Source organism: Atractosteus spatula, chromosome 17 (assembly GCF_055471065.1).
Source record: "Atractosteus spatula isolate fAtrSpa1 chromosome 17, fAtrSpa1.hap1, whole genome shotgun sequence".
Lineage (NCBI taxonomy): Eukaryota > Metazoa > Chordata > Actinopteri > Semionotiformes > Lepisosteidae > Atractosteus > Atractosteus spatula.
In genome coordinates this window covers 5,911,698-5,938,417 of record NC_142722.1, presented here as the reverse complement: position 1 = coordinate 5,938,417, position 26,720 = coordinate 5,911,698, and the positions used below count along the sequence as shown (strand labels likewise).

Sequence of the window (26,720 nt, the reverse complement as noted above, 5' to 3'; positions counted from 1 at the left end):
CTAATATTGAGGAGTCGAAACATTTTACAGAAAAAAGCCACTTGCGAGATCTGTTTTGGAAACGGATAAATATAGTCAATTCTGAAGTTATCAATGAGGCTGCGCGGAACTCGGATTACAGTGAGCCTGTATGCCTACAGTGGGCAGGAATTGAACTGAACATCCTGGGGGAACAGGGTCACTGTGTCTGTCCGTGCGACCGCTGCCATGCTGCCTTTTTCCCTGTGATTGCAGTGGGTTTGCATGTGTATTCATCCTTGATGCTGCTTCATGCTGTTTTGTTCCATTTCCCCATTGTTGACTGCCTTGATGATGTGACTGTGTTCCTGTCGCCTCCATGTGCATCTCGCCTGTTGCCCCTGCCCTGCCATGTGTGTACCCCTCCACCAGCCAGCTTTCCTTCAGGTTTGTCTAACCCACACCATGGCTGCCACGCGTCCTGTCATCCCCGACAACGTGCCGTGTTTAGCGGTCTTCATACACATCACCTCTGTTTTTGCTTTTCGCTTCAGCGTGTCTCAGTGGCGGGGTGTGTGAGTACTGTACACGCCAGGGGTCTCAGTCCTTGAAAGAGCCAGCCGTCCTCGCAGACATCTCTTAGTCTGCTTAGCAATAACAGAGAGAAAATAATGTCTTCTGGGATAGAAAATCAAGTGTTTTCTACATAAGGTACCTGAAATGGGCTGGTGCCTGTTGCTTTTTTCACACAACGGCTTCCTTTTGACAGGACATCTTTACAAAATGTATACTTTGGAAGTTTAGCACTGGATGTCTATCTTTGCGGACATTTCAGAAGTCAGTGGAATAGCATTGGAAAGACTGCCATAGCTTTGATTTGAGTGAACTGGAAAGCTACTTCAGGTTTGATAGTTATTTCATTTGCTGTTTATAGTATTTTTCAGTGTTTGATGAACAGATTACAGATTACAACAGATTGGGCCCTAGTTAACTAGTTAACTTCCTTAAGTCATCCGCTGACTTGTTTAACCTTTGTGGATGCATCCAAAGGTTATTCTGGCACATCAGAACAAGAAAGTGTTACGACAGTTTGCAATGACCTTGTCTTATAATAATAATAATAAAAAACTTTATTTTATATAGTGCCTTTAAAGGTGGTTTATCAAAGCGCTTTACAGGATGACAATAACAATAAATAAGAAGAGTATAACAATAAATAGGGAGAATACACAAGACAGGACTCAACTACAATATATATAGAGGAGACCGTGGATGGTGGTACTAAGAAAAGCAGAGGGGTGAAGAATAGAACCAGTTTAGTAAAGGCTTTTCTGAAGAAGAGGGTTTTGAGTCTGGATTTGAACTCCTTCACACTTGAAGGAGTTTAGAGAAGGTGACTCTGATATCCTTGGAGAGAGTTCCAGAGCTTGGGGGCATAACAGGAGAAGGCCCTGTCTTATATTTGATTCATTGAGGCTAACCCTGAAAAGTGCATGAAGCTTGAAAGGTATCCAGTTTAGTCAGGAGCTTTTATTGTGAGATATAACATTGTACATTATGGCAAGCATAGATAGTAAAGTACTGTTTCAGTAAGTCATTATAGCATCACTCTTGCCCCATACCTGGGTATGAACTGATCTTAGAATTATCCATAAACAATTGAAAAAACAGTCTAGAGGCTATGTGCTGGCACAGTGAGGTACTGTCTGGAGCACCTAGTGGTAGTCTGAGGCTAGGTCTGTGCATCATTCCAGGTAAGTAATAGAGACCAGGAAGGCTTCATTCATTATTTTAGTCTTGAACTGCTCAGCAGCTTTTAAAAAATATGCAAATATCTGTGGAAGAAACAAACATGTTGCTAAATCTTCAGGGTTCAAAAACACTCCGAAGAGGATCTGTGTTCATCAGGTTATGGGAATGCATCTACGTTATTGATCTAAGTATCTTCTTTTTTGGCTTATCCTGCAGACGACCCAGTTAACCGAAAGGCCGGCCTGCGTCAAGAAAGATTATTCCAACTTCATGGCGTCCCTGAACCTTCGGAATCGCTACGCCGGAGAGGTAAGAGAAGCGGCTTCTCTTCAAGAGCATTATAGAAGCGTCAGAATTGTGCGGCCCCCCCCCCCCTCCAAACTTAAACATTTATATTTAAACAACGTGTCTGAAGCAAGTCAGGCCTTAACGTTCGCAGCAGTTGTTTCTCTCAGGCTTCTGCCTGTAGGAAAGCTCTCTGGTCGGCGTGGGGCTGTTTCAGGTTCGGGAAGCTGTGTGGAGCTTTCACTCCCTCTGCCTCACTCGGTCATTCTCTGGGCGCAGGTCTCGGGGATGATCCAGTTCTCCGAAGCCACACACAGCACCTCTGATCTCAACAAGCTGGTGATCAAGCAGATGAGCGACGCCCTGGACGCCGCGCAGCCCGAAGCGTACACTCAGGCCATGTTCAAGCTGACAGCCCTGCTCATCAGCTCGAAAGGTACTGGACTGGCAGGGGCTCGGCAGGAGGTGGATGTTACATCATACTGTAATGCACTGTGGGAAGCTCAACAACATTATCCTCGGACTGAAAAAGCTGCAAGGCGATCAAAACCTCTCGGATGCTTTTGTATGCGCAGTTGTTTCTCTGGGTTATTCAATGCTGCAGTCCAGAGTAACACAAATGGATTGCATAACGTGACTGTTATTACCCAAGCTCAGTTTAAAATCGGTCTGATATTTCAGTTCTTTTGTTTTACAAATTGTATTTTGCTGATGGTTTTTATCCGTAGTGAGTTACACGGGTACCCACTGATGCACGGCAGACACAAGCTGGGTGTTTTGCTAGAGCAATGTGGGTGAAGCACCGTGCACAGCACTGTCTCTGCTGGGACGTGAACCCCCACCTCTTCAGTCTCGAGTCCAGCTCCCTGGCCACCGCTCCGCCTTTGAATTTGCAGTGGTTTTTCCCGTCTTGGTGACTGCGTGTGCCGTGGGCACAGGTCCTGATCTCTTCCCGCTGTCTCTCCCACAGACTGTGATCCGCAGCTCCTGCACCACCTGTGCTGGGCCCCTCTCAAGATGTTCACGGAGCACGGCATGGAGGCCGCCATCGCCTGCTGGGAGTGGTTCCTGGCAGCCCAGAACGGAGTGGAGGTCCCGGTACGGCTGCACCGAGGACGCTCCTGAACACGCTAGGGCTCGGGTTTTTGTTCTTAAGCAAGAAAAAAAAAATTGTAAAAAAAAGTAGTTACCATCTTAATAATTATTGATAATAACTTAGTTATTTTCTGGAAACTCCAATCAAAGCCCTTTACAGGTACTAGGGACTCCCCCTCCACCACCACCGGTGTGTAGCCCCCACCTGGATGATGCGCCAGTCTGCTCCCCACACACCAGCTCTCAGTGGGGAGGAGAGCAGAGTGATGAAGCCAGTTCAGAGATGGGGATTATTAGGAGGCCATGACTGGTAAAGGCCAGGGGGAAATTTGTCCAGGACACTGGGGTAACACCCCTACTCTTTAAAGAAACAACTGCAGGGAGTCAGGACCTTGCTTTAATGTGTCATCTGAAGCACGACACCTTTTTTTTATTAAGATAAGATCACTTTATTGGCCACAATTTCTTGTATTAGGAATTTGTCTTTTCACATACCCCAACTTGCTCTCCATGAGACACAGACAGAGAGAAGCTTGGGGTTGCAGCGCAGGGTCAGCCATTTATACGGCGTCCCTGGAGCAGTTGAGGTTAAGGGCCTTGCTCAGGGGCCCAACGGAGTAGGATTCCTCTGCCAACCGCGGGATTTGAACCTGGCAACCTTCCAGCAACAGGCGCAGATCCTTAGCCACAGAGCCTCCTCCCTGTATTGAATTGTAGGAAAGCTACCTTTGGTCCAAAAACTCCAAGTTTTTTAATTGCTGTACAAAAATAAATGTTTATGTTTGGTGATACAGCATTTTTTTTCCCATTGACGTACGGTAAAAAGAAAGCTTTGTAGAGTATGGAGCTTGAATGTGATTGTGAATTTGCGCCTGGCTCTTTGGGATATCTCTAGAGTCCACCTCCACTCTGCAGTTTCATGTCTTTTCACTCAACTCTGCATCTGTGCTTCTGGCCTGCCGGAACTGCAGTGCTCATAGCCCTTTTCTGCTGGCAGGACTTTCGAAGCCTGACATCCATTAATGCTTTTCCTGTGACAATCAGCTTTTGTCTTCAGTGCCCAAGTAAATGGCTGCATATCCATCCATAGAGCACAAGGTCACCTGGTCTCATTTCAAATGGGAGGGATAAGTCAGCCTCATAATCGGTTCTTCAAGACTAAAGATTGAGGTGTTTGTTACCAGTCAGTTCAATTTGGTGCAGAACAGGCAGACACCTAGTATGCTTTACTAGGGCAGCTTACGTAGTTGATGTAGCTGTTTTTGTTGATGGTGCGGTCTTTCTGGCGCTAGTTCATGCGGGAGATGGCGGGGGCGTGGCACATGACGGTGGAGCTGAAGATGGGCCTGTTCTCCGAGATGCAGAAGGAGGCCGACCCGCTGGCCGCGTCCGAGGAGAGCCAGCCCATTCCCCGCCCCCCTGATGTCACGCCACATTACATCTGGATCGAGGTGCGCATGCAAGGACTTCTGGGATAAAAACCTTGGCATGATGTTTTGATGTTTTTCATATTTGCGTCAGTAAAACAGTGAAAGCCACTTCTTGGCAACAATACTTAAAAGTTAAAAAAAGCTTAAGTAAAAAAAATAGGTTTCATGCTTAATAGCCGATCTGTTGCATATTCTTGAATGTCTCTTTAGGCTTTAGTCGATTATAGTTTATTTGAGACGTTTTGTATGAACTTCTCCTAAAGAAGTTGGATTTTGTTTGGTATGAAAAGGCATTTTTTTAGCCTTTCTTAAATTTTTAGCACTTAAAGGCGATTTGGTGCTGAACGCGGTTTTGCGTCCCTCAGTTTCTGGTGCAGCGGTTCGAGATCGCCAAGTACTGCAGTGCGGACCAGGTGGAGATCTTCGCCAGCCTGCTGCAGAGGTCCCTGTCTCTGAATGTCGGCGGCTCCAAGTGCAGCCTGAACCGCCACGTCGCCGCCATCGGACCCAGATTCAGGTGCCTCTGCTGTGTCTTTCTTTCACGCCAGACAACCGGCCGTTTTGCTAGTGCGAGGCAGAACCGCTTGTGGAATTGACACCAGCCAGATTTGGGGGGGGGGGGGGGGGCAAGGAAATGCCCCCAATCTCTGGAACCCAAGGATATCAGAGAGTCACCTTCTCTAAACTTCCAATCCAGACTCAAAACCTTCTTTTGCCTTTACTGAACTGGTTCCATTCTTTACCCCTCTGCTTCTACTTTTCTTAGTACCACCATCCATGGTCTCCTCTGTGTTTTGAAATTGTGTTTTATCTTGAGTATTCTTTTTCTTTATTGTTGTCGTTCTGTAAAGCGCTTTGAGAAGCCACCTTTAAAGGCACTATATAAAATAAAGTTTATTTTCATAATCTCTTTAGTCGTTTAAGCCCTCTGACTGACTTCCTCGTCCCTCCTCAGGCTGCTGACCCTTGGCCTCGCGCTGCTTCACGCCGACGTCGTCACCAACGCCACCATCCGCAACGTGCTGCGAGAGAAGATCTACTCCACCGTCTTCGATTACTTCAGGTAAAGCGCGGAGAGAGGAAGGAGGCGGAGCTGGCCCCTGGTTTCTGTAGCTCTCACACTTGCGTTCCTGCAGTGCCAGATGTTTTAAGCCCTGGATTTCATCTGGGCTTTTTTCTCCTTCTTGTGTCCCTGCAGTATCGCTCCGAAGTTCCCCACCCAGGGGGAGAAGCGCCTCCGTGAGGACATCAGTATAATGATCAAGTTCTACGCCAGCATGCTGTCGGACAAGAAGTACCTTGCTGCCAGCCAGCTGGTGCCGCCTGGTGAGCTCCCTCAGTGCCATGTTCCCAGCTGTGCTCCATTAGTTCATCGGATTTTGCACAGTGGCCGATGTCGGCACTTTTAAGGGTCAGCTTGGATCTTTGCATAAAACAGACCTGCGCTGGTGGGTAACCTCGCGGTGAAGTCATTTTCAGAGCCTTTTGAGGCATCTTAAAAGTCACATCCGATTATTTTTAAAAATGCAAATTTTTACTAAGGGATTTGAGCATGTGTCCCCGGCTCGTGCGTTAATGTGGGTATTTATATCACATTCAGAGCTCTCCTCCTTTCCATAACTGAAGTCTAATGCAAGAACCTCTCAAAGACGTGAATGCAGGACAGTGTGAAACTCCTGAGAGGAGGCTGTTTGGCCCATGTAACTTGTTTGGATGCCAATACACAGCCCTGGGCAGTTTATTAAGGGACCCAGAAAACCATCATGGACCTGTTCTAAATGGCTTTACTCAATATGACCAGCTCTTTTATTTTTAAAACATTTAACTGCATAGAGAACTCGTCATTGGTTTCAGGAAAAATGCAACACCCCTCCAACCTATTGTGAATAATGGTCAGACCGTAGAAATTGTCAGTAACTACAAGAACCTGGGACTGGTCATAGACAAAAACCTGAGTTGGGACAAATGCCGTGACGCCATTTATAAAAAATAAAAGCAGACTCTTTTTTCTAAGGAAGCTACGCTATTTCAATCTAGACAGAACCATCCAAACATTTTTCTGCAAGTCTTTCATTGAAAGTATCTTAACATAGCACACTATCATCAGTACCATTGATTGTAATAGGCTGGACAAACAAGTCAAAATATGCAGCAAATTAATTGGGGCTAATCAAATTACCTTAAATATCCCCTACAGAGGGTGGCAAAGCAAAAAAGTGTTTTGGATTAAGTCTCCACACCCTCCACCAAGAGTTCACACTTCTCCCATCTGGGAGACACCTCTGTGTCCCCAGGTGTAATACTAATAAGACACAGGAAGTCGTTCATCCCCACTGCAGTACCTCTTTCAAACAATGTATCATAACAGTGCATCTTTTCTCTTATCTTGCTGTTTCACCTTTGCACTGACTTCTTGATAAACCTTTGCCTGTCATTGTGTTATGTTGGAATTGTGCTGTAAAACAAATTTCCCCAATGGGACAATAAAGCTTGAATTAATAGCTAATTGAATCATGGGCTTAAATGAGACCAATAAATCTATGGCTCTATATAATTATAATTAAGTTCTTTTATTTACATTTTCACTCCGAAGGATCCCAAAGTACTTTTTACAAGCAGAAGGAGACCCACTACATACATTTGTGTTTTAGCCATTAATCGAAATATACGAGAAATTAAATTTTTACAGTGATAGGATTGTGTCAATCTAACCTTTAAATCCACCCCCATCCTGACATTTAAGCAGCAGTTTGCTGTTATATGCTGTGCACGTTACATACCAGCTACACAGAATGACAGCTAAAACATCACTCCCACTGCAGTCACTCTGCTCCAAACTCTAAGGCCTGGCTGCATCTGTAGGTCTTAGTGCAACAGCCACAGTTGCAGGAATCTGACTTCTAAATACCAGTGTCGGGAAGAATAGTCTGATTTTTGTCTGGGAAGAGATTTGTCCCTTTCCTAATGCAAATCTAAAAATAGTTCTTTCTCTTTTTCCTCATTTCTGCTACTTTAATCTCTCTGATTTAACATTCTGCTTGCCGTAGTGGGGTGCAGTTTGAGTGGGCTGCTTGCTTGTTGCCCATTCATGGCTGAGTGTAAGGTATGATTGGTAATGCCCATTAATGAGGCTTTTTTAGGCTTTAGAGATGTTGCTTAATCACGTGAGACTGGATTGTGTCCTCAAAACAGACTGAATCTGTTTAGGTTATGTGTTTTTCTAACCAGATCTATACCTGAGAGCAGGCCTTGGGTCTCGCCATGTGTTTAGCTCCCTGCTTAAGAAGCAGGTTTCAGGTGGTCCCCATTGCCCCAGCCCCAGGGGTCCACTTGCGCTCCATGCCCGAGGATGTTGACTTGAGCTCCCCCTTCTGCCCGCAGACAATCAGGACCCCTCCGTGAACAGCCTGTCCGTGATGACGGTCACGGATTCCAGGAACAATCTCGACGTTGCTGTCGGCTCCCGGCAGCAGACCACGCAGGGCTGGATCAACACGTACCCGCTGTCCAGCGGCATGTCCACCATCTCCAAGAAATCAGGTCAATGCAGATCTGTATTAGTCATGTAATGGCACTGTGCACGCTGTCACTCAGGCTTATCCACAAAACCATTAACCACCTGTTCTGATAAATAATTCCACTGTGAATGGATTCCACAATTCCGTCTTTGATAGCCTGTGAAGATCAGATATGTTCTTGACATCCTAGGTAGTTGCATAACTTGTTTTTTTATTATAGGACTGTCCAAGAAAAGCAATAGGGGAACTCAGCTGCACAAGTACTACATGAAGCGCCGGACATTACTCCTGGCTTTACTGGTAAGACTGACGGTGCCCCTACTGTTCTGTCATGTAGACAAGTACAGCAGCCTGCTGTTCCTGCCCCTTTGCTTTGCCCCTGGCTCAGGGGGTTTGATTTGTGCTGGAGAGGAAACATTGCAACCTGTGTCTTCCAGGCCAGCGAGATAGAGCGGCTCACCACGTGGTACAACCCCCTGTCCACCCAAGAGCTGGCCATCTCCACAGAGCAGTCAGTGGAGACCAGCATCGCCAACTGGAGGTCCAAGTACATCAGCCTGAGCGAGAAGCAGTGGAAGGACAATGTCAACCTGGCTTGGAGCATCTCGCCTTACCTGGCACTGCAGCTGCCCGCCAGGTAACACGGCACTAGGGCCCTAGCTGATGTACTGTTTCCAAACACCTGTTTGTGTACCTGGAAATTTCCCATCCATCCATTTTCTGAGCACGGCATCTGATTCAGGAGCCTATCCAGGCAAGCGGGCAGGGTATATACTGAACAGGACACTCACGGACAAACACGGACACACACGCTCACGCCAGGACCCATTTTACCTGGATATTTTATTTCTATAGACTGGATATTCTATACATCTTGTCAGTTGTGCACATTGATCCACAAGTTTCTCGGTGGTAAAAATTGGTGATCATTACAAAGTGTCATCTAAAGGGCTTTGGTGTTCATGGCCTTTTGTTTTGAACAGGGCAAGGGATTCGTGTCTGAAATCTAGTCTAACATAACCGCAAACTAGTTGTACTCTTTTTAGAAACGGTCCCTTTCAGGAAAAGTGTCTTTATTATCCTGCTCCCTAGTGTTAAATCTCTTTTGTTTGCTAAGTGAAGGAAGGCTAGCCTGGATGTTAAGATGTTGTGATTGGCGCTCTGATGCTGGAATGTCGTGGTTTTTGTTTGCAGGTTTAAGAACGCTGAAGCTATAGTGACTGAAGTGACCCGTCTGGTCCGCCTGGACCCTGGAGCGGTCAGTGATGTCCCAGAAGCTGTAAAGGTGAGATGGACCATAAATCATCATTTAGAGAGTGGTCAAGAGTCAGCTGGTCACATTCAGCTCACCTTTCTTGACTCTATTCAGTGGCTTATCTGAAACAGGCATATCGCATGTTGCTGGCTCTTCCTTACAGTATTTTCCTGAATAAACAAGGTGTGACAAGGTTATTTTTCCTTGCTTACCCTTTGTATAAAAGAGATGTATAGCTCAGGGTAGTCTCTGTTTCTAAAGTGCAGATTTACCCTTTTTTGCATGTTTAGGACAGTGGCATTAAATCTGTTTTCCATCATGTGATGGAAGAGTTTGTTTTCTCTGTTTGCGTTCCTGAGGGAAGTTGCTTACGGTTATTTGATCATTGCGACAATATCTGTATGACAGAAAAGCTCTTGGCTCCACTTTATTTGTTTACTGGGGAAAAAAAAGAACTTGTTCCCAGTGCACAGTTTAGTCATCTCTGTGTGCAAACAGGAGATCTACAAGCCAATTACCTTAATTGCTTGTGTTCGTTTACACACTGACAACTCCCAGAGCAGTTCAGTGAGTCAGCAGCTTCAAGGATGGGACTTTAACTTCTTTGGACTAGCACAGCTTTCCGGTGTTGTACAGTTAAGTTATTGAGCTCAAAACAACAGGAAAGGCAGGTGTCTGTTATAGACATAAGCTTTCAATCTCTTTTAAGGGCCATTGTGGTAATCTGATATTACATGCACGAGGAGTCTTCAAGAAAAACTGCTGCCAGTGTCTTGAGCTTCTTGAAAAGGTGCTTTGCTTGAAAATTGTAGTATCAAGCCTTTATACATTATAGCCCAGTTCATACTGTGCAGTAAATCTAGACAAGATCATTCGCACAATAAAATAGTGAAAGGCTTAATATTTGCGGTTTTCTTTTTGCAGTACCTGGTGACGTGGCACACAATAGATGCCGATTCCCCTGAGCTGAGCCACATTCTGTGCTGGGCACCCACTGATCCCCCCACTGGCCTGTCCTACTTCTCCAGCATGTACCCTCCACACCCGCTGACTGCGCAGTACGGAGTCAAAGTGCTCCGCTCATTCCCACCTGTAGGTGGCAGCATTTCACTGTAGTCAATGTTCACCTCTGGTGTGTAGCAAAATGTGATAACATAAGACAGATCACAAACCAGAGGAGACCATTCAGCCTATGTAGCCCATTTGATAAATGTTAATTCATCCTAGGATCTCATCTAGCTGTTTCTTGAAAGAAGCCAGCGTATGGGCTGGGTAGCTTGTTCCACACTCCTACAACCCTCTGGGTAAAGACGTGTCTCGTATATTCAGCTTTTAGTGCACTTCCAGGTAGTTTCCTCTTCACTTTAACTGCACATGGACGTTTGGATGCAATTTGTTTAGTGCAAATTTGCTGTTACCTACGCTTATTCCAGAAGAAATCACAACTGAAAAGTTAAACATTGTAAGTCACAGTGCAGGCAACTTATTGTGTAGATTCTGTGTATAAGGAAGCCACTCTTGGTTTATTTCACAGCTTTCGTGGAGATTTTTGGCTCCCAGAATATTTAATCAACAATTTTGAGACCCTCACACACTTCACAATTATTTTTATTTTTGAGGTAAAAAAGGGTTCTAGTCGTGATTTAAATTAATTAGAAATTGTTATTAGTGGTTCATTTAGTCATGTCTCACTGTGGTTCACTGTTACTAATTGTTAGTAATTAGGACTTTTAGTCTAATTAGTCTGTTCTTAATTAATCCCTGGGTGTAATGATTATAAAAAGGCAGAGGATAGTTGCAGTCTTTAAGACAATGGATGTTTTGAAGTTTGTTTACTCATTATTTGAGAAATTGTATTAACAAATTCTTTTTTTGACAGGATGCTATTTTATTCTACATTCCCCAAATTGTCCAATCTCTCCGGTATGACAAGGTGAAAAATCTACATTTTACAATGATTTGTGTTTAGTCTGATTCATTCATTTTAATGTTGTTTGAACGCTGATTTACTCTTCATTTTTTATGTTTAAACTGGCGATTTAAACTTGCTTAAATGTGCAAGGATTGGATTTCAGTGTGCGGGTGGTAATTAAGAAAAGCCCTTTAAAGATCTCCTGCGCTTTCCAATGGAAAACGAGGAAAGAATCCGTATGGATCCAAAGGGAACAGCAGACAGGAGTGTTTCTTCTTGCACCGGACGAATGTGTTTCGTGTCTGATCTCTCTGTGTGGCTCCTGCAGATGGGCTACATCAGGGAGTACATTCTGTGGGCAGCAGCCAAATCCCAGCTCCTGGCCCACCAGTTCATCTGGAACATGAAGACCAACATCTACCTGGATGAGGAAGGGCACCAGAAAGACCGTACGTTGGAAACGTCTCACTCACAGCTCCCCTGCAGTGCACAATCCTTTATTCTTACCCTAATGTAAATTAAAAGGTTAGTTATTGCTTTGATCATTTGCTTGCTTCAGAGATGAGCAAGTTTGCCTTAAGAAAAAAGTTCCTATCTAGACAGCAAAAAGCCTAAACAAAAGCCAAACTGATCTGAAAGAATGGAGGACTTTAATGGGGCTTAAAGGAATGAGGCTGTCGTCCCTGGGTTTGTTTTTTGGCGTTGTTTGTTGAAATGTCCTTTTTTTTCCCCTATCCCATTTCTCTGCAGCTGACATTGGGGATCTGCTGGAGCAGCTGGTGGAAGAGATCACTGGATCCCTGTCTGGCCCAGCCAAGGACTTCTACCAGAGGGAGTTTGATTTCTTTAACAAGATCACCAACGTCTCCGCTATCATCAAGTACGGGAGTGAACTCCTTGCCGTGAAATTGGAAATTCAATATAGTAGGCCCTTGTCCAACGCGGGGAATACGGGATCCGATGTGCATTGGAGAAACCTGTATACATCTACGTGTATATGTGTTTACATCTATTATTATGCCCTACCTACTGTATATATAAAAATCCCAGGGCGTTTCTCGAAAAGAGTGGGGGTGTAACCCTGGCATCCTGGCCAAATTTCCTATTGGCCCTTACCAATCATGGCCTCCTAAAAATCCCCATCTCTGAACTGGCTTCATCACTCTGCTCTCCTCCCCACTGAGAGCTGGTGTGTGGGGAGCGTTCTGGCGCTCTGTGGCTGCTGTCGCATCATCCAGGTGGGGCTGCACACTGGTGGTGGTGGAGGGGATCCCCATTACCTGTAAAGCGCTTTGAGTGGAGTGTCCAGAAAAGCGCTATATAAGTGTAAGCAATTATTATTATGAATTATACAAAACTGAATTAAATGAAAATAGAATAAAAACCATTTACCTGACAGGATTGCTTATGTGCCAAGGTAGAAAGACTTGGCCTTCTCGGGTAGCTGCGTCTTCTATAACAGAGCATTCCATTCAAGGCCGAGGCTGAACGCATGACTGTGTAACGACACAGTAGTAGAGGAGTTGATTGCCTTATGTACACTGGAATTCTTAATGGCGCCGATTGCTCAGGACATGCACAGTACAGCAGCCACCACCAATGTAGACAATACATCACAAACATGAGAACTAATAACAGCCAGAACAATAAATATGTTGCGGAGAATAATAAATATGCAGTAGTGGAGAAAAGAAAAACATGGTAGACCGTGCAAAATGTGCATAGTGCATCGAGTCTGAGGTGTTGCACTTAGCTGTCGAGGATGGATGCAGTAGGGTAGAAGCTGTTCTTAAGCCTGGTGGTCCGTGCTTTAATAGTGGGGTACCGCTTGCCAGAACGTGGGAGGAGGACAGATTTTTTGGCTGGGATGGTTGGGACCCTGAATGATGGACTGGGCTTTATTGCCACGGTGGATGTTGTGAATCTCACCGAGTGATGGTAAATCACATCCAGTAATCCTCTGTACCATTGCCAAAACCCTTTACAGTGCATCCTCGTCATGCATGGTAGTAATGTTGTACTCCACAGTCATGCCACTAGTGAGGACACAGGGTACGAGCTCGCCCGCGCTCGTCTCAAGGCCACACCTGCGCGCCATCACTCCCACAAGCGATCAAGGCGGATTCTGTGATGGCGCTACATAGTTTGAAACCAGAAGGACGGCTTGGCTGTTTGGAAAATTTTCTTAAACCTGGTGCCTGGTGTTATAGGAGTTCACTAGGATAGATCAGATCGCCCAGAGGTCAGCTTAAATTAGCACTTGGATTGTCTCCTGCAGTAGTCCTGTACTCCTACAGTAGCCCTTTAGGGCTTGTCAGGGCGTGAAAGACCTGTAGGTAGAAAGTTGATGAACTCTGGATCTGTGCTTCTGGCCTGGTGAGTCCTCTTAGTCCTGCTGCTTGTATAAATTGGATTTCAACAATGAAAACCTTTTTGTGTTACTTAACAATTGTTGGGAGCATACGCACAATACAGCAGCACTTCTTTCTGTTTTTGTGTAAAAAGAAAGTAACGCAAGTGAGAGTGGGGTTTAACCCCAGTCTGGGGTGGGATTTTAAATGAGTCCTGCTTTCATGGGGTGTACAGGAAATGGAGTGAAAACAAAACAAATGACTTTAATGTCTTTTTTTTTTATCCAGACATTTCATGCATTCTTTTAATGTTACCCGTTACTTGGATTGGTAGAAAACCCTGCCTCTGGCTGTCAGAGATTTGTTTTCTTTTCCTGGAACTTTTTGGGTAATTTTTCTCCGACAAGGTGCTTTTAAGCAATTGTCTTCTAACCCCTTGAAGAGCAGTGCGTGTGAGCTGCAGAGATGCTGGTACCAGTTTACAGATCCGTGATTAGACCCGTTTTGACAGGCCTGATTAAGCCAGATAAAGAGATGCTTTTGAGTTGCCTGACTTAATCCCACAGGTGTAATTACAGCGCCACTTGCCTCATTAGAGCAATAATTTGAGTTGATGCGATGCAATCTTGTGGAAAACTTCAAACCAAACAACAAAGCACTAATGCTGTTGAATTTTACTCCCTCTGATTTTTCTTTGAGTTATATCTTTATATACATGTATTGAAATGTACACCTGATCTCGCTTAAGTACTTTAGTTTACCATTGTGCTGTTGTTGTGGAATAGCAAATGGGATGCAAGTCAAAATCATGCAAAAGGTGCACAATTATATCATGTTGGAAACGACTTAATTGTGCCCAGTTACCGAGTAACACACCTTAATTTCTGACTTTTAATTCTGTTTTTCTAGGCCTTCCCCTAAAGGAGAGGAGAGAAAGAGAGCCTGTCTAAAAGCTCTGTCTGAGATTAAAGTCCAGCCAGGTAACATCCTATTAAAATCACATAGTGTCTATAGTGTCATAAATGTCACAAGTTTACTACTAAATGGTCCTCATTAAGAATGTTCAACAGTCTTGCTCTTAGTGATTTAAACAGCTTATTCTTTTAAACTGGAGCTGAATCCAAAAATCTGCGATAAAGCTAAATCTGTGTGTCATTCCCAATCTGATCATAGAAGGATGATTTTTACTATCTTTGATGTATTTCTTCATTTTCTTTGCCTTGGATTGTAAAAAAGATTTCCACCCCCTTCGCCCCTAGTTCCAGACTTCACCTCCGTTCAGCTTCCTGTTAGCCAGGAGGGTCCGATTTCCCCCATTGGAAATTCACTATGAACTAGTCACTCTGGTGTTAGTGAGTGGCGAGTGATGTAGTCCAGCATTAGTGGGTGGCAAAACAGTGGTTCAGACTAGTCCATTAAAATATTAACTTTAATGTTGTACTCTGGTGTCTAGAAAGCATTGCACAGACCGTAATTTGGATTGAAACGCTCCGGCTTGTGTTTTCGCAGGCTGCTATTTGCCTAGCAATCCCGAAGCCATCGTTTTAGACATCGACTACAAGTCTGGAACTCCCATGCAGAGGTACGGAGCTCTTACCCCACTGTCTCCGAGCGCTCTGCGTTGTGACATGATGGCTGTGAAACCATCACTGGCCTCAGAGAAGACACTGACTGTAGATGCTTCTGCTGTATTGCATTTAAAGCTGTGCATGTGAAGAACAAAATACTCTCAATAAGTGTGCATACATATTGTTTTTGTACTCTTTCAGCGCTGCTAAAGCCCCTTACCTCGCAAAGTTCAAAGTGAAGCGCTGTGGTGTCAGTGAGCTGGAGAAAGAAGGTAGGCGATTGGCATCGGTGCCTATAACTAAGTTACATTGTGGGCCAATGTGTATTTGTCAAAACCACAAACGTCACAATATTTAACCTTAATACTGACCTGGGGTTGTTCACTGATGAGCTCATTTGTCAATACCTGTGAGCAATGCAGAAATATTGAATGTCCGTTTTGACCAGCTCTGGTGCTGAAAATTCAGGCTGTGCAAGTAGAATGGCCGTGCATCACTGTCACGGGTGCCTGTGCTCTAGTCCTTCTTTGCTTCCACCTTTTGAGATTCTGGGAAAGCAATGTTCCTTTGTCCTCTGACCCAGGACTGCGCTGCCGGTCGGACTCGATTGACGAGGCTGATGAAACTGGAGAAGGGAGTCGGCGAATCTGCTGGCAGGCAGCCATCTTTAAAGTTGGTGATGACTGCCGACAGGTATGAGTCTGGTAGGATTCCTGCACGTGTGACTTAAAACTGTTTGCTTCCACAAATAAGCTGTGCCATGAAGTGCCATGAAATGTAGCACGCTTGGATTATCCTGTTGATGGACATGCTGCAGTGCGTGGGCTGTCGGTGGACAGTTAATGCACAGTTTACCAGCAGGCAGGGAGGTGCAGGTTATTTAAGGACAGTTATTTTGGGTATACCCACTTGGTTTTGGAATCGCCAACCATGCATTTTTCACATTTTGGCTCCTGTCTTTGAACCCTGCAACCGCACACGGGAGAGTGAAGCAGTGAGGGTGGACCTCTTGGACCTGCCCATTGGGTCTCTTGCTTCTTAACAAGCCACAGGCACTACAGCCCCTCTGCTGGAGGATCAGCGCATCTCACCTACAGCACAGCACCAAAAGAGCCCCGGCCAACTAACAGGAGCTGTTACCAGGAGCTGAAAGAGCCCTGGGCAACTAATCCCAGTGTCCCATACGCCCTCTGTGACCATGATTTTCTGGGAGGAATCGTCACTCGTGACACAACCCAAGCTTGAACCCACATTGGCTAGATTGGAGAGTTCAGCTTGTGCTTGGGCGTGAGACTTCTACTGGACGAAAATGAACTTACATTACTTTTACATTTCTTTTGTTTCATTTCCCTTTGCAGGACATGTTAGCCCTGCAGATCATTGGGTTGTTCAAGAACATCTTCCAGCTGGTGGGTTTGGACCTGTTTGTGTTCCCCTACAGAGTGGTGGCTACAGCCCCTGGGGTGAGTGAAAGCGTTCGTCTTGCAAAGCCAGAGGAGTGGTAGAAGCATGATGAGATGTAATGGAAAGAGTGCTGGGAAATTTCTGCAAGATGTGAAACTACCACGTGCAAATGGGCACATGTACGAAACACCCAGTGTGGAATGTCTTTGATGTGTTCAGGGTCAGGGGTCACAAATACAGGCAAGAAAATCCACATGCTCTTTCTCTGCAAGTTCTGTTTGTTTTACTCTTTTTTTACATAAAAATTAAGCCAGTGTTTCATTTCCAACATATGGTGAAAAACGTTTTCTATAAACTCTGGTATTTATGTTTGATCCAAGACTATGATCTGCTCTGCGGAAAGTCGGCACTCAACATCTGTTCTTGCAGTATTTACAGTGGGGGAAGGTGTTTTTTAGCAGTTTCTCGTTCTGTATGTGCAGCTCCATTGTGTCTGAATCAGGTTTGCTTTTAATAGTGACATCTTCTGTCCAGTTCTGTTATATATTGTACCTTTCCTTAAGCTTTCATAGTGAATCAGCTAATGGCCTCCAATAATCCTTTTCCTAACCATGAAATTAAAGACTTAAGATCAAAACACACTGTGCATATTATACTCACGTATTTAGTTATTGCTTTTGCTCATCTCGGAGTTGGAGAATTCTCACTTTATTAATTATAGTTAAATTCCTGATTATGCATTTCAGGATTTGCATTCTATCTGCCCAAACTTCAGGCTAGAGACTTTGGAGTCTTGTGGGTTCACACTGTGCTTGTGGATAGGATGTTTTGTAATTACATTTTTGTCCTTCTGGCATTATGAATGCAAGCTGTAGATAATCACCTTCTTCTGTGATACAATATTGAATTGAATATAAAATTAATGGAAATGTAAATTACTAACTTTCCCTTTAGACAATCTGCAATTCGTGTGTTGGCTTTTATTAATTAAATGAAACAAAAAAAAAGAAACTTGTTTTGCCTGGTGGGCATATAGCAGCATATTACACTGCAGATAAATGTATCAGTGTTTTTTTTTTCCTTTCCCTCATAAAGTATTGTGTGTTAAATGAAATAACTAACATGGCCTCATTCTTTTTCTTCTCCCGTGAAACAGTGTGGCGTGATTGAGTGCATTCCAGACTGCAAGTCCCGGGATCAGCTGGGCAGACAGACGGATTTCGGAATGTATGATTATTTCAGGAACCAGTATGGAGACGAGTCCACGCTTGCTTTCCAGAAGGTAAATACAACAGGAAGGTTCACCCAGCGGCTCCAGAGGGCAGCTTCAACAGCGTCCAGGAATTTTAATGGATTTGCTTTCCTGTCTTGACAGCGCCCTTCTTGCATGTCTTTGTTGACCAGTTTAGGTTGAATTAAGTGCTGTAAAGACTAGGTTTTCCGCTGAAGTCTCAGATTGTTCAAGGTGCTGAATATGAAGATGTTGCTTAAACTAGACATTCATTTATAGCTTCTGTCTGACAGTGGTTTTTCCGTGCAAAAGGCCGAGCAGAAAGGATGTTGGTATTGATGAAAGGCTGGGTTAGGGAAAGGAATGTGGCCCAGATTCCCAGAACTGGGGAGTTTCCACCTGTTCTGCTGTCTCCCGCTCCAGGCTCGCTACAACTTCATCCGCAGCATGGCCGCCTACAGCCTGCTCCTGTTCCTGCTGCAGATCAAAGACCGGCACAATGGAAACATCATGCTGGACAGCAAGGGTCACCTCATTCACATCGGTCAGTTACCAGCTTGTCTATGGCAGACTCCACCGGAGTCTCGGTTGTGGAATTACTTTCCAGAAAGGGACAGAGTCTTGCAGTGAACTTCATCACACACACACACACACACAAGTCAGACCACCTTTAAAATATCACACAGTTCAAGTTTACAACTTTACTATGGTTGTCAATAAAACATTTATTTTCAGAATTCAAATCATGCAAAGCGATCATTAACACAAAGAGTGATGATTTAGGACATTTTTTTGTGCTATCTTAATATTTACAAGAAGAAAGAAATTTCATACCTGAGAAAATGAAAGCAAGGTCAAAATTTCCCAAGGCACAGAGTCTCAGTGAGAAAGGTATAGAGGTCGAGCCAGTTCCCAGCCCCTGAGAGCACAGGACACGCTAGGTTCACCCTTTCATTCAGTGCTTCACACACAAACTCCTCCACACACTGTCTGTTGTGCAGCAAGGTCTGAAATTCTGCTTTGTTTTTTTGTGTGGGCTTGACCCCTAGACTTCGGGTTCATGTTTGAGAGCTCGCCTGGAGGAAACCTGGGCTGGGAGCCGGACATCAAGCTGACCGATGAGATGGTGATGATCATGGGGGGCAAGATGGAGGCCACCCCCTTCAAGTGGTTCATGGAGATGTGCGTCCGGGGGTACCTGGCCGTGCGGTGAGTGCAAGGGGAGATGGGGCCAGCAGGGGGCGCTGGGGAGGGCTTCGCTCTGGTCCAGTTTTCGGCAGATCTCAAAGCAAGCTTGCGAACCTGCAGGCAGAGGGAGGAGTAAATACAAACAACACGCCTGTGCTAATAATTTTTTCCCGTTTAATTGAACTTTCCTTTCTCGCCTTAACAAGAAATGCCTGCAATATTAAATGTCAGCTCCCACCCTGGCAGCGTTATTAGTGGGATGAGATGTGGCTGAAATGTTTAACTTTGCACATTCTGGCCTGAAGTTAACAAAGAGTGGTCATCATAAGAGGTGTGAAAGCAGGGATGGCATAGTGTATGTGTGTTTATTCTTTGTACCGCATGGAGGTGTCAATGGCTTTAACACCTCTCTCTCCGTGTCTCTCCCTCTGTGCAGGCCCTACATGGATGCTGTTGTGTCTCTGGTGACCCTGATGCTGGATACAGGCCTGCCTTGCTTCCGCGGACAAACAATAAAATTACTAAAGTAAGATGGAGCTCCCACGTGAAACGTGACACTTTCTGAGCCCTACCTTTAGCTCAACTCTTAGAAGGAAAGAGTAGGTCATCTGAAACCTGAAGAAGAGGCTGATGAGAGAGTCAAAGGCAGTAGAATCAACATCGTGTCCTTTGCAGATTATGGATGCTGTTTTTATTGTGAGGAGTCTTGAGATTAACCATGGTTTTTCTCTCCAGGCAAAGGTTCAACCCCAGTATGAGTGAAAAGGAGGCTGCTGCCTTCATTATCAAAGTCATTCAGAGCTGCTTCCTCAGTAGCAGGTGAGCTTTGGTATTTTTTTAGCCTTCTGAGTATAGCTGTGTGAGATCTTTCTTCTCACATCTGATTTTCCCACACTACTCTAGACGGGTAGTTCCTCGCTGTAGTTGTTCGGTAAAAATGGCTGTGAATTGCTTTGTCTGGTAGCATTCATTTTGAATGTTTTGTGGGTTTGGGGTTTAATTTTTTCTCATCATTGAGCTTAGTCCCGTTTCCCAGCACTGCCCTTTACTTGAGCCCTTGGAGTGACGCACCTACTTTTTCTATTGGCATGCTAAACCGCTCAGACACTCGCAGCCCCTCTTAGTGCACTGCAAAGGTAATATAGTGCCCACATCCTTCAGCAACCAATTTACCAAATATCTCATGTTTTTCTCTCCTGCTTTTTTAGGAGTAAAACCTACGACATGATCCAGTACTACCAAAACCAGATTCCCTACTAAGAATGGAATATAACGGAAACAACTCTGCTTTTTTATTCACAGATTACAGTAGTGTCCAGAATGTTGTGCACTTTAAATATAAAACACTTCCTATATTCTGCTTGCATGTCTAGTGTATGGGCATCGAAGGACTACTTATTCCATTTAATTTATTTTTGATTAAATTTTGATCTTCAAATGTTTTCTGTGATGGGAGTATTTTTTTTAGCTGTACTTGAAACAAAAGGCTGGAACGAAGTTTGTTCCTTGTCCACAAGGACAGTTTTTATGACCATGGACCTAACTGTAGTATCCGTTGTATATTTAAACAAATTTATGCAAATAGTTTTCTGGAATATATTATGTAGACTTACCTTGAGTACCTAAATGGTGAATTTTTTTTCAGACTGTAAAAGTTTCTTGCATTAATGTCTGTAATATGTTTGTGATTATATATTGGGATAGTAACAGAAATGAAATTTCAATGTATCTCTGGGATAATGTATGTTTTGGGAAGGACATGACAAAGTTTTTAATTGTATAAAATTATATGAAATAAATGATTTAAAAGGTATTACCGGGCTATTTTTTGTGTAATTATTTGGGTAACGCGGTTAATGTGTGCGTGTGATTTTTAATACAGAATGCAGACACAACTCTTGGAGCGTGACATGAAGCTGAAAGCTTTGACAGGTCTTGCACAATCCACGCCAGATGAATTCTTAAATTTCATCACATGCATTTTTGTATCTCACCTTTATAGCCTCAATTACCTGTTTGCCTTCACGGGTGCAATGAAAAACTGCAGTATAGTTTGCTGATACTGTTGTATGTTACTGTATGGTACTGTGTTGTATGGGTACAAGTAAGGGAGTTTGAGTTTAATGCAAATATACTTTCCAATGCAAACTAGTGAACACCAGAGGGCCTCCATAAACTGATTATTCATTCATGCCAAAGAACCCTGGACTACAGAAAAGTAATAAAGATGTTCAGTGTCTTCAAGATCTGGATGTCCACATTTCTGGTGTTAATTTGGAATCCCAAAACCAGGGGAAAGAACAGGTAAAAGGTCTTGAGTCCAGAAGCTCAAAAGCAATATCTGGGCCCAAAGCAGTAAACCAGTGCATGCCTTCCTTCATCTCAAAGTGAAAAGAAGGACCTTTTCACTTAAAAAAATGACACAAACTTAAAAATGGCATTCCTGCACAATTACTAAATCATGGATTTAACAGATTGGGGGGAAAAAACTGAAATGTAGCTAGAACTCAGGGGTCTGACCTGGAGGGCTGTGGGTTCAAATCCTGTGGGACACTACAGAGCTTGGTCTCCTGCTCACCATCATCGCTGAGAATCTAAAAAATAATGTGAACAAAACATGTAAAAATGTATATATATCTTATACATATGTCAATTTTCGAAAGCTGAATACCAAAGTGTGAGAAGAGAGATTCGATTTGTTTGATTGTGATGATTCTTTTTAGTTTGTTAGTGTAAGACTAGTAATCGAAACTGGGAAAATGATCTGCCAGTCGAATGTGTACAATTTAGGTTATTCTGATTTGGCAGAAGCCTGGAACTCACCCTAGTTTCAACCCCAGCGTCCTTGCTTCATGTAAACCAGTCAGCGTGAACCCTGGCTCTTCGGCGAGACACGTCCCAGTGGTGACAGCGGGTTGGATTAACTGGGGCAACTGGCTCCTAATGAGCTGTGCTGGTCTGTTCCTTCAGACAGACGCTGCCGTGCTAGAGCCCATTACCTGCTAATGCCACCTCTCATATTACACCCTCTGGAATGGTGGTTAACACTCCACGAGCCTCCTGCAATTCAGTCATGTGCTGCTAGAGCCGTGAAGACAGATCACTGCTTGTGGGACGCAGACAGGAACAGAATTCTCTAACGGGAGGGGGTGTCAAGGCAGAAGATGAGCATCACAAAGTCACACCACACTGCTCGTCTCCTGAGTGCACTGAGATGTCAAAGAGATTCTGAACGAGAGGATGTGAAATCAAGGATTTCAAAACGCTAGTAATATTCTTGTTCCTGGCAATATCGGCTTAGCAGATGACCTTGCAAGTTAGAAACAAATATACTGTATTCATGTACATGTAAGAGGACTCATGTAACAGGACATCCATAAATTATAAATCCTGAACAACTGGGTAATACACAGACTCCATGTATCGTTTTTAGAATATAAAAACATGACTACTATTTTATTCTAGAAAATATATGAGGTTGTTAATTTTCCAATTTTTAGATGTAGATTTCTGCATCTCATATGACAGAAGCGATTATTTAAACGTATATATTTGTAATGCAAACCGTAATAATTTAAAAACCAAACGTTGTCCCTTCATAAGCCACCATGTTTGACAACCTTAAGAAACTAATTCAGCTCTTCTTATCAATTGCAAGATTAAATGGTTTTAGTCCTTCATGCAATGTTTATTATTTTAAACATAAATCCTTTCAAATAACAGTACAATAAGAAAAATCCTTTCTCGTATAACAAATCATAAAAGCGCATCCATGATGTTAGTAGACAGGCGTGTAATCTTGAACAGTAAAGCCTCTCACTTAGGGAGGTGCTCACCTGTGTGAATCCTAATTAGCTTCTCAGCTTGTTTTTATTCGTCTCGCCCGCCCGATCCATAGTCATCCTCGTCAACTGGGGAAAAGAAGAAGACAAATGAGCCGTCGGGCGGGCAGACGAGCGCCGGAGACACTATACCGGAGGCGCAGACGGTGGCGTCGCCCGAGTCCCGGGTGATGGGGACAGCGGGGACGTGCGGTAAAGGGAGGGTACGGAAATAGACAATAACCTCTCTCCCTAGAGAACAAGTTACCAACGGCACTAGGGACGTGCGTATACTGTAACTCTCCCCAGCGCCCCTTTAAGCGAATTTTAATAAAGGCTACCATAAGAGACGCCACGCTTTCCTTATCCTTCGTAATTCCACACTGTTACATCGGTAAAAATAAAAACCTCAGAATTTACAAAACCAAGCGCGTCTCACTCCATATCATCTCCGTATTTGTTCAAATAAACTTTCCCCTGGCAATGGTTATTTATAAAGATCCGTGGTACTTTCGTATATCAAGTAGGCTATCAATTAAACCGTGCAAAAGATTTTGGCTAATGATAACAAATGGCTGGGAATCTTTCAATAAATAATAAATCTGGCTACAAATCTTTTATACAACATGTTTTGAAATATTCGGTTGTAATTTGTTCCTTTTTAATTTGTTATTTATCTGCTTTTAATGAAATTATTTCCGTTTTTATAACAAACATCAAAAATCATTTTAAAAACGTCTTTTCCAATGCCCCAGAAGTGGATTTCGCATGAAATGTACGACGGGGTTTAAGATAATTCTTTGTAATTGCGTCGAAAGAACACAAGGTGGCGCACGGCTTTTTCGATGAGGAATAATGAACCGCTTGGCTTTCTCTGCAGATAAAAATAATGGAGCGAAATTAAGAGTTTTACATTTTTTTAAAGAATTGTTTTAAACAGAAACTAAGTTCAGGTTTGAAGTGATCTCTGTTTTAAATTTAACTACATGTTAGGGTTTATTTCATTTAAAAAAATATATCAGCATAATCGATAAGGTTACTAGAAAATATAGCAGCAATGATACTGGCCCTGGAGAGACTGACAAATTCCGCAGTTACCTGAAACCCAGGCTGCCCTTCTCTTTCTTCCCCTATTCCTTTTTTAGCTCTCGAGAAACCTCCCCTGAAGCTCTGAAGATATACTTGTCTGTTAAAAACAAATGTCTTTTTTTCTCAAGACAGAACCTCACCTTTAGCTAACAGGAGCAGTAGGTGGATCACTGGGAAAAGAAAGAGGCAGCAGAAATGTGCCACAAGGCTACAAACACAAGGAGGCCATTTCTCTAGCACTGTATCTCATCTAGTTGGGTAGCTTGCCCCCATACTCCCACAACCCTTGGTGTAAAGAAAGTGACGCCTGGGAAATGTACTGTACCTGGTTGCTCTTCTATGGTCTGATGTCTGAGCTGCACTCTCTGTTAGGCGGAGATAGAAATTGTTCAGAATAGTAAAACTGGGAACTTACTAGCTCACTGTATTACATCTCATCCCTGGATTTAAACTATACTCTTAATAATAATTAATAATTGCTTACACTTATATAGCGCTTTTCTGGATACTCCACTCAAAGCTCTTTACAGGTAATGGGGATCCCCTCCACCACCACCAGTGTGCAGCCCCACCTGGATGATGCGACGGCAGCCATAGTGCGCCAGAACGCTCCCCACACATCAGCTCTCAGTGGGTGGGAGAGCAGAGTGATGAAGCCAGTTCAGAGATACTCATACTCTTAGCCAGATATCCCAATAACCTGTCTGCCTGTTTCGTTACACGTCATCATTGATGCAAACCAGGAGCAGCAGCAGTTCTCCTACGAATCCACTCCACTGATGACATTACCTCAATCTGTGCTGTTTTCCTTCCATGAAACAGTGCTTAAAGCAAATGCTTGCATTACCTCAATGATTGCTGCTGGTGGTTTATTCAAGTCTTTTGTACGAAACCTTATCAAAAGACTACTAAAAAATCTAAATTCGCCATTCCATACACTCTAGATCCAATGCTGCACACTGGTGGTGGTGGAGGGGATCCCCATTACCTGTAAAGCTCTTTGAGTGGAGTGTCCAGAAAAGCACTATATAAGTGTAAGCAATTATAATTATTATATTCTTTACTACTACTGTATTTTCAAAGAGCTTGTAAGTTAAACAGGGCCTGTTTTTACTCAATCTTTTCTGACCATCATCTAGAGAATCTCACTGCCATACATACAGTCCTCTAATTTATCACTAATTATTGTTTCCATGCACAAAATGTCATACTTACCACATGGTCTTGTCAGCCTTATTGCAGATGGACACTTCATTAACAGAGAAGTTCTGCCCCAGTTTGTAACAACATCTAATTTCTATAATCACAGCTGGGATAGACCATCACCAGGCCCAAACAGTCCAGCGAGGGTCTTTTTAAAAATAGAATCTGGCAGATATTGTTCGTAGTGCCATTTTCTAAGTTTCTGTTAGAGGGGAACCCAATTTCTCAAACCGATTATTAAACCTCAAAGTTCAAAATCGTGAACTCTGTGAAAATACTATACGGTCTCCACCACAGGTGAGAGCAAGAGAGCAAGAGTTCACGAGGATTGTGGTGTAAAACTGGCCCTTCCTGGTACTGCACTGTAATGTACTGTTCTCTGATATACTAGTGAATAAGTACAGGTGCAGCAGACATTTCACCACAGAAATGTTCCAACGTGATCTGGATGCAGAGTTAAGCATTTTTCGGCAAAACTGTCTGGAAGTCGAGAGCAATATTTCTATGGGATTAAAAGAGATGTGTTCACAGGGCTGCTTGTTTACAATGTCATAGGGCCGCCTCACGTCACTGGAAGTCTGGTTGCCTCGTTCTGGATTGCAGAATATGGCACTGCGCATGCTGGGAAATTGTGTCTATTTTGTGACGTAAATAGGAGGTTTTACGTTACTGTGTACATTTTACATTGTGGTCTGAAATGTGCTCATCAACGCTAATTCTTTCTCACCCTGAAATATAAAAACAGCTTTGCAGTTCCCCTTTAAGCAATCCTACCATGAAAAACAAAAATCCAAACTAATTAATAAAAAAAAACTAATTTCACATGTCCATACACACCTGATTCTGCTTCACAGCAAACGGAAAGGATCTGATTTGCTTTAGACGATTCTGCAAAACATCGACGCATCAGTTTAAAATCCTTAAGATCCTGAAATTATCCTTAATAATTTTAAACCCTTAAAAATGACCTTTTATGTTTTTGTGCACATGTTTTCCTTCCTTTTCCTTCACCAAAGGAAAAAAAATGTTAAAACATTAAATCCCAGCATAGTGTGCATGTTCTACAACTGAGATCTTTTTAACCGTTTTTAAATATCAGAAATTAAAAAAATAACCCTCTAACCCTCTCAATAAGTCTGTATTTTCCATGGGTTAAAAACAGTGATTTTTGGGTAGAGGCATGGTTATCAGGGCTCCAGAGAGAAGTAAGCTGTCCACACTGCTGCTGGACTGTACTAATCAAAGCCATGTAAGAGGAGCCTAGTTAGTGAAATTCCTGAGCACTTCCTCCAGATAGCACGTGCCTCAGAGCCACTGTGGCTCATCAGGGGAGGCCTAATTAGCCTAATTTGCATATTTGGATACAAATACGGCACAAGCTGATTAGCTTAATTAGCGGTGAGGTTTTAATGATTTGTTCAACAACTCTGCTCCCTGACAAAGGGATTACTCTGGGAGTAACTGCGAGGAGGCAGTGTGAGGCAAGTGGGGGAGGAGGAGGAGGAGGAGGGGGGAGGGGGCAGTCTTTGGAGGGAGGTGTGCGTGTTGGGGGGTGGGCTGGGGTCTTCATGTCTATTGCTCTGCAGAGAAAGCCATTCAACAAAGACAAACCCCACCATGCCCACACATATCCGCCTCGGACTTTGCCTTCGGGAAAAAT

At 43.6% G+C, this 26,720-nt stretch overlaps 1 protein-coding gene and 1 long non-coding RNA gene across 2 annotated transcripts in view; one reads left to right on the top strand and one right to left on the bottom strand.

Annotated features, from left to right (window-relative positions):
• Nucleotides 1-20,760, top strand: part of pi4kab (phosphatidylinositol 4-kinase, catalytic, alpha b) — a 45,154-nt gene extending 24,394 nt beyond the window's left edge. Inside the window, exons 30-55 of the mRNA XM_088935789.1 lie at nt 1,927-2,019; nt 2,275-2,431; nt 2,966-3,093; nt 4,383-4,541; nt 4,886-5,037; nt 5,476-5,583; nt 5,719-5,846; nt 7,902-8,060; nt 8,259-8,338; nt 8,476-8,675; nt 9,233-9,323; nt 10,218-10,385; nt 11,173-11,226; nt 11,534-11,654; nt 11,956-12,085; nt 14,466-14,536; nt 15,066-15,138; nt 15,326-15,396; nt 15,708-15,817; nt 16,483-16,587; nt 17,685-17,810; nt 18,183-18,303; nt 18,809-18,968; nt 19,384-19,473; nt 19,683-19,766; nt 20,156-20,760. Of these exons, the coding sequence (XP_088791915.1) occupies nt 1,927-2,019; nt 2,275-2,431; nt 2,966-3,093; nt 4,383-4,541; nt 4,886-5,037; nt 5,476-5,583; nt 5,719-5,846; nt 7,902-8,060; nt 8,259-8,338; nt 8,476-8,675; nt 9,233-9,323; nt 10,218-10,385; nt 11,173-11,226; nt 11,534-11,654; nt 11,956-12,085; nt 14,466-14,536; nt 15,066-15,138; nt 15,326-15,396; nt 15,708-15,817; nt 16,483-16,587; nt 17,685-17,810; nt 18,183-18,303; nt 18,809-18,968; nt 19,384-19,473; nt 19,683-19,766; nt 20,156-20,207 (2,991 nt within the window). The 3' untranslated portion in view covers nt 20,208-20,760. The remainder of the gene's footprint in view (nt 1-1,926; nt 2,020-2,274; nt 2,432-2,965; nt 3,094-4,382; nt 4,542-4,885; nt 5,038-5,475; nt 5,584-5,718; nt 5,847-7,901; nt 8,061-8,258; nt 8,339-8,475; nt 8,676-9,232; nt 9,324-10,217; nt 10,386-11,172; nt 11,227-11,533; nt 11,655-11,955; nt 12,086-14,465; nt 14,537-15,065; nt 15,139-15,325; nt 15,397-15,707; nt 15,818-16,482; nt 16,588-17,684; nt 17,811-18,182; nt 18,304-18,808; nt 18,969-19,383; nt 19,474-19,682; nt 19,767-20,155) is intronic.
• LOC148818941 (uncharacterized) lies at nt 18,448-22,858 on the bottom strand. The gene is made up of 2 exons (XR_016094347.1): nt 21,468-22,858; nt 18,448-19,061 (listed from the first exon to the last, which is right to left on the bottom strand). It is a non-coding gene; the product is annotated as an uncharacterized LOC148818941 (long non-coding RNA).
• Between the last annotated feature and the right edge of the window lie 3,862 nt (nt 22,859-26,720).